General features: G+C 41.0%; 2 protein-coding genes across 2 annotated transcripts; both read right to left on the minus strand.

The window, feature by feature from the left end:
• Nucleotides 1-266: 266 nt before the first annotated feature.
• Nucleotides 267-11,547, minus strand: LOC144007205 (guanine nucleotide-binding protein G(I)/G(S)/G(T) subunit beta-3-like). Its single transcript, XM_077506628.1, has 9 exons — nt 11,014-11,547; nt 7,048-7,165; nt 6,813-6,958; nt 6,544-6,607; nt 5,235-5,391; nt 5,076-5,142; nt 4,800-5,001; nt 2,941-3,157; nt 267-961 (listed from the first exon to the last, which is right to left on the minus strand). Exons 2-9 carry the CDS (start codon nt 7,114-7,116, stop codon nt 855-857), a joined length of 1,029 nt encoding a protein of 342 aa, XP_077362754.1. The 5' UTR covers nt 7,117-7,165; nt 11,014-11,547; the 3' UTR covers nt 267-854.
• Nucleotides 11,548-13,145: 1,598 nt separating this feature from the next.
• On the minus strand, nt 13,146-15,040 carry ndufb9 (NADH:ubiquinone oxidoreductase subunit B9). The gene is made up of 4 exons (XM_077506632.1): nt 14,835-15,040; nt 13,904-14,096; nt 13,605-13,718; nt 13,146-13,392 (listed from the first exon to the last, which is right to left on the minus strand). The coding sequence occupies exons 1-4, from the start codon at nt 14,921-14,923 to the stop codon at nt 13,261-13,263; spliced, it is 528 nt and encodes a 175-aa protein (XP_077362758.1). The 5' UTR covers nt 14,924-15,040; the 3' UTR covers nt 13,146-13,260.
• Between the last annotated feature and the right edge of the window lie 610 nt (nt 15,041-15,650).

A 15,650-nucleotide genomic window follows, 5' to 3' on the forward strand; every position in this document is an offset into this window, starting at 1 on the left:
GTCCGTCTCAGTTGTCCCAAGTAGTTCAAAGAACTGAGACGCCCACTTGGGGGCGCAAGTGTGGAGGTTGCGAGTGTTGGAAGGCCGGAAATGGCGCTGATGCGCGGAACCCGGAAGTCGGCAAGTCCGCGGCCTCTACCCCATTAAAGAGAAAATGTTTTTTTTAAAATACTGGTTTTATGCGTAATTACTGATTTCTATTCGATGTTTATTCTTGATTTTCTTTGTTGCGTTTGTCTCAAAGACACACACGGGCACACGTCCGCTGCTGTGAATGCAGAATTCTACATTTATTCGAAAGTTTCTTGAGCTGAAAACGCAATCGGAGGTGATTGACAGCAGCATCCACGTAATAGATACGTTACATGTCACACATTTTTACAAATCAACATCTGAACCTGCACGGTTAAAGGGGAGGAGTTGGGGGGGGCTACACAGGAAGTCGTCTGTTTCTATGCGCAGTCCAGAAGAAACAAAAACAAGACGCTGAATGACAATCGAGTGTCCGTGCTAACGTTTTGACATGATTACAAAGAAATGAAAGCATCTAATTTTTGCTATTTACATACACAAGCAATTTCACAACTGCATTCCTACACTTTTTTGTTCAGTCGCAATCATATCTTTTTTTTTTTTAAAGTGTTTAAGAGGGTTTTTATTGTGCTAGATGTTGGCTGGCCTTCTTGCTGCTTTCCCGACGAGATAATTTTTATTTATTTATTTTTTTCATAAATGAGACGAGAGAGATGATGGAACCTTCCAAGAAACAAGACGGAGCCTTCCGGTTTTTGTTGTTGTTGCTTTTCTTTTCTTCTCTTCCCTCTTTTGCTGTCTGTCTGTCTGCTGTGTGTCTGTCAGTTCCAGAGTTTGAGGAAGCTGTCCCAGGATCCCGTGCAGACGCCCATGCCGTCGTCGGGGACGCCGGTGCAGCTCACGCGGTTGTCGTGGCCGGACAGGACGCCTGGGAGAGAAAAAGAAAGGAAAAAAAAAAAAAAAAAGAAAGAAAGCGCCACACGGAATCACTCACTGGCTGGCGACACTCGAAAGCAGGGAGGGAGGGGGTTAGTTTGTCGAGGGTTTGTTGTTCGGGTCAATCTTCTGTCTCAAATTGCTTGTTTTTGCTCGGCCGCAGACATTTTGTCAAAATCAAATGAGAGGCACAAGATGGAGGCAGAGTGGGATGATTTTGTTTGTTTTTTCCCCTTTTCCCATCTGGCAGGTTTATCCTGACAGTTCCAGCAAAAAAACAAAACAAAAAAGACAAAAACAAACTCACTTCCATCTTTGTTTTGATGACTTGACAAAAACTGACAACACCACTTGGACTTAAATTTAGTGGGGATTATTATTTTTATTTTATTTTATTTTTTTAAAGCTGTAAAATAACTTCCAATTTCCCATTCTGATTTTTATTTATTTTTTTGATGGGAGAAAAAGTGAAAAGTGGTAGTTTAAAAAAAATAAAAATAATAAGTAGTAGTTACGATAGTAATCAAATACTTAAAAAAAAAAAAAAAAAAAAAAAGTTGTACAATAACTGCAAATTTCCCATTCTGATTTTTTATTTTATTTTGTGTTTTTTTGCGGGGTGGGAGAAAAAGTAAAAAGTAGTAGTTAAAAAAAAAAAAAAAAAAAAAAAAGTATTTGATTCCTATCATAACTACTACTTTTTTATTTATTTTTTTAAAGGGGAATAAAGTACTTTTCTGGACAAAATAACCACTTCAAAAATGGTCATCTTAAAAATAATACACAGAGCCCCTAAAAAAAATAAAAAATAAATAAATAAATTAAAAAAAATCAAATAACTGCAAATTTCCCAAATTTTTTTTTTTTGGGGGGGGGGGGGGGGGGGATGGGAGAAAAAGTCAAAATACACAAAGCGACATGGCAAGTTGTAAAATAACCAAATTTCCCAATCTGAATTTTTTTTGGGGGGATGGGAGAAAAAGTCAGTTAAAACAGTAGTAAAATAATAATAATAATAATAATAATAATAATTTAGTAGTTATAATAGTAATCAAATACTTTTTTTTTTAAAGTGAATAAAGTTTTTTTCTTACAAAAAAAAAACCCTTCAAAAATGGTCATCTTCAGAAGAATACACAGAGCATAAAGCCTAAAGTGACATACGTGTCAAACTTATTTGAATTCACAAGAAAGTTTTGTCATTTGAGAAATGTTCTCATTTGGATGTGATACATGCGAGCGGTTGTTTATTTAGCAGACTGCAACACTTGACCACATTTGAAATTTAAAACTTGCAAGTAAAGCAGCAACGTCCTTTCAAACAAAGTCCTGGCTGAGAAGAGAACCAAACGAGGTCATTTTCACTCAGAAACGCAAAACCAAATTTTGTTTCTTCCCACTTTGTCATCCTAACGAGAAACTTTCCTGTCTTCATGTGAAACTTTCTCATCGTAATAATAAAAATGTCTCATTCAAACTAAGGCTCCATTGTTGATGACTTATTGAGCAATTACTTGGCGGGCCACTAGGGGGAGCGCCTCATAAGAGTGGCGGGGGAATGGACGCAAGTCTTCAAATGAAGAAGACTCATCAGCTTCTACTTGTAGAAGAAGACATTTATCTGTCCAGAAACTGGCTCAGTTTTACGTTACTATGAAAAATGTATTTTATGTCTTCAATTTTAACAGTTTCAAACATATTTAAGACATTTTCATTTGTTTAAAGAAAATACAGTGTGAAGAAGACAGCAGTTTGAATATTGTGTGTGGAACAAAAAAACGATTTTTATCAGTTTACGTCTTGAGTCGTTTTACTGTAGATTATTGCGGATTAACGAACTGATCAATATATCACGTGATCATCGTTATCGCCAGCCTCGTATCGCAAATATCGGGAGGTTCCCGCCTGCCTCCCGGCGGATTTGCCGGAAAGGTGAACGCGGATTTGCGTGCCGCCGCCGTTGGGACTCACCGACTTTCTCTCCCTTGAGGGAGTCCCAAATGTGGCAGTTGAAGTCGTCGTAGCCGGCAAAGATGAGGCGCCCCGAGTTGGAGAGCGCCACGGAGGTGACGCCGGCGTTGAGGCTGCCGTCCTGGTAGCTGATCACCTCCTGGTCGGAGCGCAGGTCGTACATCTTGCAGCTGCAGTCGTCCGAGCCCGTGATGATGACGTTGCCGCTCGGGAAGAACTGAAACAAAACATTTTGGGATGCCGTGACGCACTTGTTTTCAAAAAGCTTTCGGACTTTCGTGACAACTTCCATTAGCCCGTCCATGCAATTTTGTGCACTAAGCTAGCAGTTGTGGACAAAAGTCCTATTGGACTTTTCAGTATTCGAGTTTGGGAATTTTCATTTGAGTTTGTGTTTTGATTTCATTTTCGAGTTTTGTTTTTTAAATTGAGTTGGTTTTAATTAGTTTGCATGGTGGTTCTGTTATTTTTTTTTTAAAATGTGGATAACTCGTGCGCAATATTTAAAAAGACAGCATGGGAGCGACGTCATCTTTTGGTGCTTTCCGATTGGCTGTTGCTAGGTGACGTCACATTCTGTGTGACACACTTTCAAACGTCCTTTTTCTGTTCAATATCAAACTAAATCTACTTAAAATCACTTTTAAAATCGTCTCCAAATGCTCATGTATTAAATTAATTACCAAAATACCAAATTATTTAAACATAAACATTAATTCATCAAAACAACAATTAAAAAACCCTTCGGCGTTATTGTGACCGGTTTTCGGCTTTTTGATGGTTCTGACCAAGTCATTTCAAAATAAGATAATGCCCAGGGGTTTTAAATGAGACAATAAACAATAATAATTCAACAAAAATTAATTACCAAAATATAAAAATAAATCTACCATACTTAAAATCGCATCTAAAATCATCCTCAAAGGCTCATGAATTAAATGAATTACCAAACTACCAAATTAATTAAGCAAACGAATTAAACATTAATTTAAACATACAATTAATTAAAACAATAAACAATTACAAAATAACCCATACATGAATCAAAACAATAAACATGAAACAAAAATTAATTACCAAAATAAATGTACCATACTTAAAATTGCATTTAAAATCATCACCAAATGCCCATGAATTACCAAAATACCAAATAAATTGAACAAACTAATTAAACATTAATTTAAACATAAACATTAAATAATTAAAACAACAATTATAAAATAGACAATAAATTAATTAATTAAGACAGTAAACATGAATTAATTAAACAAAATTAATTACCAAAATACCAAATTAATTAAACATTATTTTAAACATAAACAGTGATTAATTAAAACACTAAACAATTATAAAATAAACAATAAATTGATTAATTAAAACACAACATTAATTAATTAAACAAAAATTAATTACCATAATATCAAAATAAACCTCCCGTACTTAAAATCGCATTTAAAATCATCATCAAAGGTTCATGAATTAAATTAATTACCAAAGACTAAAATGAAGGACATTTTTGCTATAATTATAGTTAGCTTTAGTTATGTAAACATAAAATATAGTTTCAGTTCGTTTTCATTTAAAAAAAAAAAAAAAAAAGCATTTTCATTTTTATTTTATTTTGTTAACGAAATTGTTTGCTGATTTTTAGTTTGAGTTTTTTTTTACCGTTTTAGTTGACGAAAATAGTACTTTTTCAAAGCTTTACAAAGGACTGATGCTTATTTCCATTAACCCGTCTATGCAATTTTGTATTCTATGTTAGCGCTAAGATAGCTAGCTAGTTGTTTTGGACTTTTTCAATGTTGGGTGTCAGTAGTACATTTATTTTTTTTTCTCTCTGTGGCGTGTTGACTCACCCCGATGGCGTTGATGTCGCTGGTGTGTCCGATGAAGGTCTGCTTGCAGGTGCCTTCCCGGATGTCCCACAGCTTGGCCAGCGAGTCGCAGGCGCCCGAGATGAACATGTTCATGTCGGGCGACAGCGCCAGGGACATGCAGTCGCCGATGTGGTTGGTGAACACCACCTTCTGCTTGCCCGTCTCCAGGTCCCACAGGCAGCTGGTGACAAAAACAAGACAGGACGTTACCAGCGGTTTTCAAAAGCGGACCGAAGCGACGACGCGCGAGCTGACCAGGTGGTGTCGCCGGACGCCGTGATGATCTCGCTGTCGCTCAGGAAGCGGCAGCAGGACAGGTAACCTTGACGACGGGGACAAAAAAAAAAAAAAACAGGTCAAAACCAGCCTAACGGACGGCGACCAATCGCTGGGTTTGGATGGATCGGGGGACACCTGTGTGCGCGTCCAGTTCCCTGACGGTCTTGGGACTGGCCGCCTTGATGTTGTAGACGGTGCAAAGGTTGTCCAGGCCGCCGCTGGCCACCAAATTGCCGGACGGCGCGAAGGCCACGCTCATCACCCAGGCCGACTTGAGCGGCACCGCCACCAGCTGGAACGCAACAACAAACGCACGCTTGCCTTTCATTTTCTCGTATTTTTTTTTTTGGATCGACGAGAGAATATCGCGTTTGTTTTCGGCATGATTTTTCCTCTCGTATGTTTGATTAGGATTTATTTGCTTTTGCTTCATCTTTAAGTTGATGGAAATTGTTAATTCTAAAATAAATAAATAAATAAATAAATATTAGCGCGCTGCATCCCTTGTTAGCTTCACCGACGTTGCTCTAAATCACTTGATCAACATGTGATCGATCGATATCGCGATAAATTGTGATATTTTGTCTTCTGATACACCTACACAAGTGTCGCGATATTTGTAGTTAATATACAACCACTACAACGGCTCCATTGTTGATGACTTATTGAGCAATTACTTGGTGGGCCACTAGGGGGAGGTACTCATAAGAGTGGCGGGGAAATGGACGCAAGTCTTCAAGTGAAGAAGACTCGTCAGCTTTTACTTGTAGAAGAAGACATTTATCTGACTCAGTCTTGCATGCGTTTCCATGAAAAATGTGCATTATATCTTCAATGTTAACATTTTAAAACATATTTGACGTTTCGACTTTTTGAAGCACACAATTTCTGAGCAATATTAATCTTGATTGAATTGGATTTAAAGGTGTATTCAAGGATCTTTTTGCCTCTCCGTCTTCCGGGTGGATCATCTTAACAATTGGTTCTCTATCCCGCCAATCAATCTGCCCTAACGACCGCCCCCGGCCACACCCCCGCGGACGAGCAGGAGAGCTGATAGGATGTCTGCCATGCGCATTTTTTAAAAAACTTGTTGCATGACAATCGTGTTTAAGAAGGACACAAATTTGTTGACAAAGTTTAGAAGACATTTGTATTCGTTAAAAAAAAAAAAACACTAAATTACTCACTGTAAAGAAGACACCAGTTTTAATATTGTGTTTCAGTGATGGTACAAAAACAAAACGATTTTCTCATTGAACAAAACATCCGTTTATGTCTTGAGTCGTCTTATTGTAACTATATATCGCTAATCATGGTACAAGAACGGGCCAAAGTCAGCCATGATAAGCGCTAGCTAGCTAACTCCGCTGCCATCCCAATGAGGAAAGCAAAAGGATTGGTCGCGTGCAAAATTCGGTTTGTCTTCGTCTTTCCAACTCACCTTGTTACCCGTGAAGGTGTCCCACACCAGAAGTTTGCCATCCTGCGACGCGCTCACCATTTGCCTGTTGGGGGACACGTGCAAAAATTAGCATAGCACGCTAGCGTAGCAAGTTGTGGTCTTGCGCCATCAAACGTCATTTAAGCACAGCACTTGTTTGACTTGTTTGAAGCTGTTTAGCGACACTTCAACTTTAGTCAAAAAACGGAGCAGGTATCTTTATCCTTTGCGGTGAATGGCGAGTGGGCGGGGTTTGGGAAGTGGCTCACCTGGAGTCAGCTGACCAGTGCATGGCATAGATTTTGGCCAGGTGACCTTTGAGATTCTTCCTCTGCTTGAGCTGAACACGCCCCACCGAGGCCACGCTGCCCGCCGCCGACGTCATGCTGCTGTCGTTGACGGCCTTGCGCGCAGCCTGCCGGGACGGGGACGGGGACGGGGACGGGGACGGGGCGGGGACGGGTCAGTTTCCATCGCGGCTTCCGATGACGGCGCTCTGCTCACCTCGATCTTGGCGCGGAGGCCGTCGCACTCCTTTTTCAACGCATCCATCTCGGCTTTCTCAGCTGCCATGACGACAGTGGCGAGGGGACCTGAACTGGCGGCAAACTTGACGACAAAACTGCCACAAAAAGACAAGACGACAAAAAGGGACGGCCAATGAAAAGTCCAGGTGCGATGAAGGTGATTTTGGTGAACTAAAACTGACGGAAAAAAACTCAAACTAAAATTCGAAAAACAATTTCATGAACGAAATAAAATAAAAAACGAAAATGCTATTTTTAAAAAAAAGAAAAAAAAAAGAAACTATAAAGCTAACTAGAACTAACTAAGGTGATTTTAGTGAAGTAAAACTGACGGAAAAAACCTCAAACTAAAATTCGAAAAACAATTTCATGAACGAAATAAAATAAAAAACGAAAATGCTATTTTAAAAAAAAAAGAGAAAAAAAAAGAAACTATAAAGCTAACTAGAACTAACTAAGGTGATTTTAGTGAAGTAAAACTGACGGAAAAAAAAAATTCCAAAAAGAATATTGTTACCGAAATTAAATAAAACAATATGCTTTTTAAAAAACAAAAATAACTGAAACTACATTTTATGTTAACAAAACTAAAATTACTGCAAAAATGTCCTTTGTTTTCATCTTTGGTAATTAATTTAATGCATGAGCCTTTAGGGATGATTTGAAATATGACTTTAAGTCGATTTATATTGATATTAACCAGAATAAAGATGTTTGAAAGTGTGTCACATAGAAGTGACATCATCTAGCAGCAGCCAATAGAAAAGCTCCAAAAGACGACGTCGCTCCCTTGGTGTTTTTTTGTTTTTTTTCAAAGGGATACTTTACTTATTTAGCCATTTTTGTTTGTTTTTATTGGTTTTAGTTATTTAATAAATGCTTTTTATGTATGTTTTAGTTTAGTTTTAGTGAGTTTTTGTGTTATTTTGAATGTGTATTATGTGCGCAACGTCCAAAAAACAATGCGAGCGACGTCATCTTTTGGTGCTTTTCTATTGGCTGCTGCTCGATGAGGTCACTTCTGTGTGACACACTTTCATAACGTACATATTCCGGCGGTTAATATCAAAATAAATCTACCGTACTTAAAATCACATTTAAAATCATCCCCAAAGCTTCAAGCATTAAATTCATTAGCAAAACCTAAAACGGACATTTTTAGGGTTAGGGGTACCCCTAAGCGCTAACCTTAACCCATTTTCGTTTTTATTTGATTTCTTTGACGAAATAGTTTTTTTGAATTTCAGTTTTTCCGTTAGATTTAGTAGACTAAAATAACACCGCTTGGACTTGATGAAAACGGCAAGACTTGAGACTCCATTTGAGGAGGACAGCAGATAAGATTTTGACAGGATTTGAACGAGTCATGAAAAAAAAAATTTATCTCGAGTCATGGTCAGCCTCCTTTTAAGAAAATTAATCGTTTGAATTGTCCGGACAGTCCCAAGATGGAAGCGGCTTCGACAAACATTTTTTGTGAACGATCAGATCGTCACCAAAACCAATCAACCAACCTGAAAGACTGTGTCAGGACTTACCTCAGTGGTGTCAAAGTCCGGTCCTCGAAGGCCTCCGAGTCCTACACCTTTTGGAGGTTTCAGTTCATTGAATCAGGTGAAGAGAAACCTCGAAAACATGCAGGACTGAGACCCTGGAAGACCGGGATCTTGACGCATGTGAATTAAGTGAAGGTTTTTGACCGCCACTGGATGGAGTCATACGTGCGCAAGACTCAAGTCAGTCTCAAGTGCCAACACAAGCTCAGAGTCATTTTGAGTATGTCAAAAGTCCTGTGAGAAGTCGGGTCACGTGACCTTCGTCAATGCAGTCCTGACCGGCAGTCGGCAGAAGCTGGTCTTCATTTGGAGAGAAGACCGTTACCTCATTGACTGGCAGCCATTTTGACTGAAGCAACAGCCTTCGCTCCCGGCTGTTTTACTGGATTTTGACACAAAATATTGTGTTCTACTGCTATAAAAACATGGAACCTACCAAAAAGAAAGATTAGAGTCTCTTCTTTCATCTTGGAAAAAAAAAAAAAAAAAAAAAAAAAAAAGTATTTCTATCTGTTTGCGTTTTGCAGCAATTAGTTTTATCATTATTCACAAATCTGTTTAAAATGGTGGGGAAAACTGGTTCATCTCTTATACTCTGCTGCCACCTGCTGGCCGTTTTTGTAATAACTACCATTGCTTCACCCATTCTCTGCACTTCAGAGGCTGCATCAAAGCCTTCTGTATGCTCTAGCATTAAAAAAACAAAAACAAAAACAAAAAACCAACAACAACGTATAAATACGTCTTTGGGACACTTATTAAAACATTTAAAATAGAACGTATTTATACATTTTTGAGAGCAAATGTGTTAAGGTCAAATCATGATAATAACCCGCATCACATCCCAAGTCAAGTCTAGTCCGAGGCTTTAACTTGCAAGTCCAAATGACATCTCAAGTCTTGTTTTTGTTTTGTAAAGACCGAAGTCATCATCAAAGCAGCGACTGGATTGAACTCGATTCCAAGTCTCAAGTCATTGAGTTCCCATCTCTGTACCAAAATGAGACGTGGAATTCCAAAAATACAAATCGGTCTCGGTTTGAGCCCAATGGCACAAAGATGGACGGCTTCGGCCGCGGCCTCGAAACGCTGAGCCAGAACACCTTCCAAGGTGAAAGATTAGACACGTACCTGAGGGACGTAATCCCGCCTAATTCCGTTAACGCTCTGACGACAAGGAAGCGGCGGCAAAAAGACGCTGACCACAAACCTTTAAACCCGAACCAGGAAGCTCAAAACCCAAGCAGGAAGATTTGACAGCAAGCAGGAACACAAATCAAACATTTGACTCCTTTTCGATCACCAGTTGCTTGAATTTGATTGCGAATCTGTCGAAGAGAATTTACGATCAACTGGATCAGGATCGGACGATATTTCCCACTTTCAGCAAAAATCGCTAATCGTCTGTAACATCTTCATTTGCCTGATTGACCAATGACGTTATTGATCAGATCCGCCATATGAGCCGTTACATGTTATATTTCATGTTTAGATACGATTATTTCCACCGTGCATTTCAATTGGGGTCAATTCTATGTGGTTTGTCCCCATCAGCCGCAAATACTTTCTTCCGATTGAATCGATTATCGGTTTTCCAAAAACTTGTTGATCGGTGATTGGCCCAAAAATCCTGATGGTGTCTCAAAAGCGTGAAAATGAACGTTCTGTCTTGGCCAGCGACCGATAGCGACAACCGCAACAATTTCATGTTCTTGAACGCCGCCCAATCGAATCGAAAGTTTGTTTAATCGTTAAAACGTTTGTTGAGCGGATTCTTAGTATTTGACAGGTTGGTTTTTTTTAAGACTGTTTAAACCGAGCAACAAGATCCTGACCTCGGACTCATTTTACGTGCCGAGTGCTTACTAGCTAGCGCCGGTGCGAATTAGCTTTCCATGAGTTGCGGTCAGCAAAATCTCTCTGCAAGCAAACGTTTCATTTGTTTCTGGATATTCCTCCAATAAGCGGGAATTCCGGAGAGGGAAGGGAGGCAAAAATAAATAAATAAATAACACGAGAAGGGTGGCGACCCAAAGATGAAGGTGCCTTGGGGCAAATCCCTCAGGAGATCTTTGACGGGAAGCTTTGCAGCTCAAATCTCCATCATCCGATTAACAGCCGCTTCTCTAGCTTGGTCGCGGATCAGGACGCAGAACCACCGAGGAACATCCTCAAAGGGACCGGAACAACATTTCAACTTGGCCAAGTTGTCCTGTCCCCGAACGAAAGACGGAATCCCGCCGATGAGATTCTCGGATCTCACTTAAACGATTGAAAGTTGATCGCCGCGGCAACTTTGTACGATAAGAGGACGAGAAATGAGAAGAAGCAGCAGTCAAAAGAGCCCAAAGGGTGCGGAACTCGTCACCCGGCGGACGTTCGCTCACCTTTCCTCGAGGCGTCCACAGTTCCAGGGTGCTGCGACTGCTGCTGCTGCTGCTCTCGGGCGCGCCGACTGCTCGCAACTCCTCCTCGACTCTCCTGGCGCCGATGAGGATTGCGGCGGATGAAGGAGATCAGAGATGAAGGGATAAAGCTCAAAGATGGAAATAGAGAGAAGGAGCGAGAGCGAGCGTGGCGAGGAGGCTAAACCGATTGGGAGGTCGCAAATCAGGTCAGAGAGGGCTCGTCCAATGAGAAAGGGGAGAACGCCGACAGGTGGGCGGGAAACGGGCGAAGATGGAAAGTGCGAGGCAAACTACAACGGGGAAAATAACAGCTGACGTTGGGCGAGAGGCGGCGATCCGCCCTCGACAGGTCGCCAGCCAACGTCATGACACAGATCGGCAAACGAGCGGACGATTTGGTGCCGAGTGACGCCAACGTGCGCTTTACTCTGCGATAGGCTGGCGACCAATCTCCCGCTGCCATGCACGGTCGGACAAACGCGCCCGCAAATATTTGGCGTTTTTCCCCCCCACCGGCTGCCAAATCCTTGCCGGCGAGTGCGTCGGTTTGTTAGCGCTAACGAGCTGAGCCCACTTAATCGCCGTCTAATGGGATATCCGGGGACGGCCAATCTCGTTAGGGACTTTACCGGGAGGGCGGGGCTAAATGTGCGTCAACGGCCAAGTAGGATCAGAGAACTTGCCGGGGACCGATAAAGGCGTCTGGGCCACGGGCGGACATGTTGGAGCCGCAGACCTGATGGTCTTTGCGAGGGACGATTGGCAACCCAACAAAGTTGTTCACGTGGGACTTGCAGAAGCACTTTTCATTCTTCACGAGGATTTTCTAGTCCACTGACTGATTTGGAAATCCCTTCAGCAGGCTTCCCCACCAAACCTCGGTCCTCGAGGGTCCCGCACGTTTTTCCCTCAATGTTTCCAACCTCCAACGCATCCGATTGTCAGGATCAGTATCGTTATCAGACTTGTGCATGATGAGTTGATTATATATCGGGATTAATGAGGCGTGTTGGAGGACAGAAACGACTCAAACCAGCGGGACTCCGCCCCTCGAGGACCATGATTGGGGAAGCATGCCCGACAGCGTCAACATCAGCGTGTAAAAAAACGATTGGGATTGAGATGACTCTGCAGGTCCAGTGTCTAAAAATCCCGTTTGTGGACGGAGGCTTGCTGACATCACAGGTTGGTTCAAGTGAACTAATGGCGGGCGACAGAAGCAGACCGCAAGGTCACATGACTTCCTGCTGGCTTGTTGTGCCAATATCAAGCTCAGGGGGCCAGCACAGGACAGAAAAAAAGATACCTGATGGCAGTTGTGCAGTACTTGGTTTTGGACCTGGCTACGGACTGTGACTGGATCCTTGACTTGTTGGTCTCAATTTTTCACTATGTTCTTGATTTGTTTCTCTTTTTTTTTTATTATTATTAGCTTGTCCATGAAGTGGTTCCTTACTTGGTACTCGGTGTCGGTGTTTAATTGTTTTTGACATGGGTCTTCATTTGGATCCGTTTTAGGTTTTTGACACCTTTGTCACTTGACTTTGATTTATTCTGACATGGTTCACCTGACTTATTTTTGACCTAGCCGATTTGGATCTTGTTGTTTTTTTTGTTTTGTTTTTTTCTTTACCGTTATCCTTAACACAGCTCTTGATGTAGTTGTTGACTTTGCTAAATCCGCACACGTGCGAAACGTTTGTGATGTTTGATGTGAAGTTGTCACTTGCATCACTTCAGCGGCTCTTTTGTGGCACATTTAGGCCCCCTGCTGGAGAATAAGAGCAACAGCAATGACTTGCCACAAATAATGGACAGTAACCCCCGTGTGACATCCTCCTAGGCATTATACGAAACACAAAAAAAGAAAATTGTAATTAAAATATACATATATATATATATATATATATATATATATATATATATATACATTAAAAACTAAAAATTATAAAATTATTATAAAATTAGTATAAAATAAACAATAATATATATATATTATATAATAAAACAAAAAATAAAATAACTATAAATCAAATTAACAATTCTATATATACATACATACATACATACATATATATTATATATGTTATTTAATAAAACAACAGACATAATTTCTTCTTCCTACCATGTTTATTTACGGGTATGGAGACAGGAAATGAAAATCTGCCAGCGGTCATCTTGGGCCATCCAAAGTCAAAACTTGCTTGTGGATGTGAATTTCAACATTTATGTGGGTTGCTCCCTGGGGCGGGTGACGTACTGCCACCACAGAGGTGGCAGGTCGCCCTCCTTGCGGGCCGGGGGGAGGGCTTCCGTCTTGGGCCCGTCGGCCGGGGTCTCTGCCTGCAGCTGAGCCACCTGCAAAGTCACAGTGGGGGGGGGGGTTAATTCTCCATGTTTATTGGCTCAGGACCCGGACCACCTTTGCTGCTGCCTTAGGGAGGCCAAAAACGACTGCAACAGGGTGACTCGGACGCGGCCAGCAAACGTTACAAAGTCGACAACCTGCTGGATTCATTTTTGATTGGATGCTCTCAAACAGGGAGAAAACGTGGCACGATGTGGCGCACCTCTTTATCCCAGCTGAGCTCCCTCAACTTCTTCCACTGCTCCCTCTTGGCGAAGTAGTCGGGGTACGCGGCCTTCTCCGACGGGTGCCAGAACTCCAGGACCCACTCGGGCACCTGCCGCCACAAAAGGCAAACACATTTCCATCTGTGTTTTCGACACAACCCAGAACATTTCCAAACAAGGGAAGAAATCATTTGGGCTGTTGTTCCCACACCAGCCAGCAGAGGGCGGTAACAAACGTTGCACACCAAAAGATTTTGGCTGTGAAAAGGTCATACTAAATATGTTGTCGGGTGACCTTGTAGCACTCGTAGCGCTCGTAGGAGGTGCCGCCGGGCGAGTCGGGGAAGATGTACGGCTGCGGATGCTGCTTGCTCCAGAACTCCTCCTCGCCCTCCTTCAGCATCCTGGTGGCCTTCATCATGTCCTTCTCATCCTTGTTGGCGTCAAAGCGGGCGCGCAGCATGCACGCGTAGAAGCGATACTTGTCCCTGGAGCGCCACAAAAACGTTAACGACAATTTCAGTTTGCTGATCCTCCGCGTGTTCAAGTGATCTGACAGCTAAGGCTGTTTGAAAGCACGAAATAAAGATGACCAGACTTGAAATATGAAAAATTCAATAATTCTTTCAGTTCTTCAACAAACACGTGAAACAAAACAACTATGTTGGCTGCAAGAAATTGTAGTTTAAAAAAAAAAATGTAGCCAGTGGCAAATTAGCATTTGTAGTTTTGGTGCAATTCACAGCAACATAGCGCTAGCCGGAAAAGTGCCAATCACGGCAAAATATCCGTTTGGTATTCTAAAATTAATAACAGCTAAGGTTTAAACAGCTTTGTGTGAAGGAAATTAAACGTTTTCAGTTAAACAAAACAACTGGAAGGGAACTGAGTTCATTCTAGTGATAATAATGGCGTCATGAATTGCAAACAATAAAAATAACCAATCATTTGACTGAATTTTAAACCATTGCTGTAACTTGTTAGTGGACATTGTCACAATATATTCAGTTTTGAATTTTATCTTTGATTTTACAATGTCATTTTCATCACGTTTATACAAATTTATTTCAACCGTATTAGTTATTAATTTGATAGCAACATTCTTGTTGGATGTCGCCGACAATCACAAGTTTGATGTGACAGTGACCTGCTTAGCTAGCAGTTAGCTTAGCCGTATGTGGCCGACGGGACGCGACCGTTCGATTTCTTGCGTTAGTGCGTCTCACCGAAAAATACACCACGACTCGATGTGTCGCAGCGATTTCTTGTAGAGCCGCATGACTTTCTGCTGGTGGGTCAGATAAGCGGAAGCCATCTTCTTCTTCTTCCTCCTCCTCCTCCTCCACTGGCTTGCTTTGCTCTGCTGCTACGCGGGTCGCCTCGGCTTCCTTTCGTGTCACCTTCCAGTCCAATCCAAAGCGGCGCAAAGCATGCCGGGACGTCATGACGTCACACGCTTTCACCGTAATCCTAGAAACAAACGCGAATACAAATTCAAAACTTTAAAGTAGTTTTTTTTTTTTTTTTTAAACTTCGTGTTTCAAATTTTCATATTTGGTTATAGTTTTATCGTATTCTTAGTTTGTGTTATTGTTTTAGGTAGGGAAAAAAAAGCATCCACAAATCAAAATGAAAACCAGTTGTGCCAAAATGAACACATTTTCAATAAACCCAAAAGGCTTTTGTATGAAATAAATAGCTAAATGCCCAAAAATACATTTTATGATATCATTTGTTTTGCTTATTTACATATCGCTAACCACAACGTCGTTTCTGATATTGGGTTTAAAAATAAATAAATAAATAGATAAATAAATAAATAAATGGTAAGAAAGAAAAAAAGAAAATACACTGGTAAGAGTAGAAGTAAAAATACTCTGAAATGTTCTTGACTTGAGCACAAAAGTACACAGTAAAAATCTATTTTAATCATCACAAGCTTTGCAGTGTTGTACTGTATATTATACTGGAAAATACTTATTTTGATAACTTGCTAAAATGGGGGTGGAAAAAACAAATCTTGCATCATGTTGTCAAACGGG

Source organism: Festucalex cinctus, chromosome 19, assembly GCF_051991245.1.
Source record: "Festucalex cinctus isolate MCC-2025b chromosome 19, RoL_Fcin_1.0, whole genome shotgun sequence".
Lineage (NCBI taxonomy): Eukaryota > Metazoa > Chordata > Actinopteri > Syngnathiformes > Syngnathidae > Festucalex > Festucalex cinctus.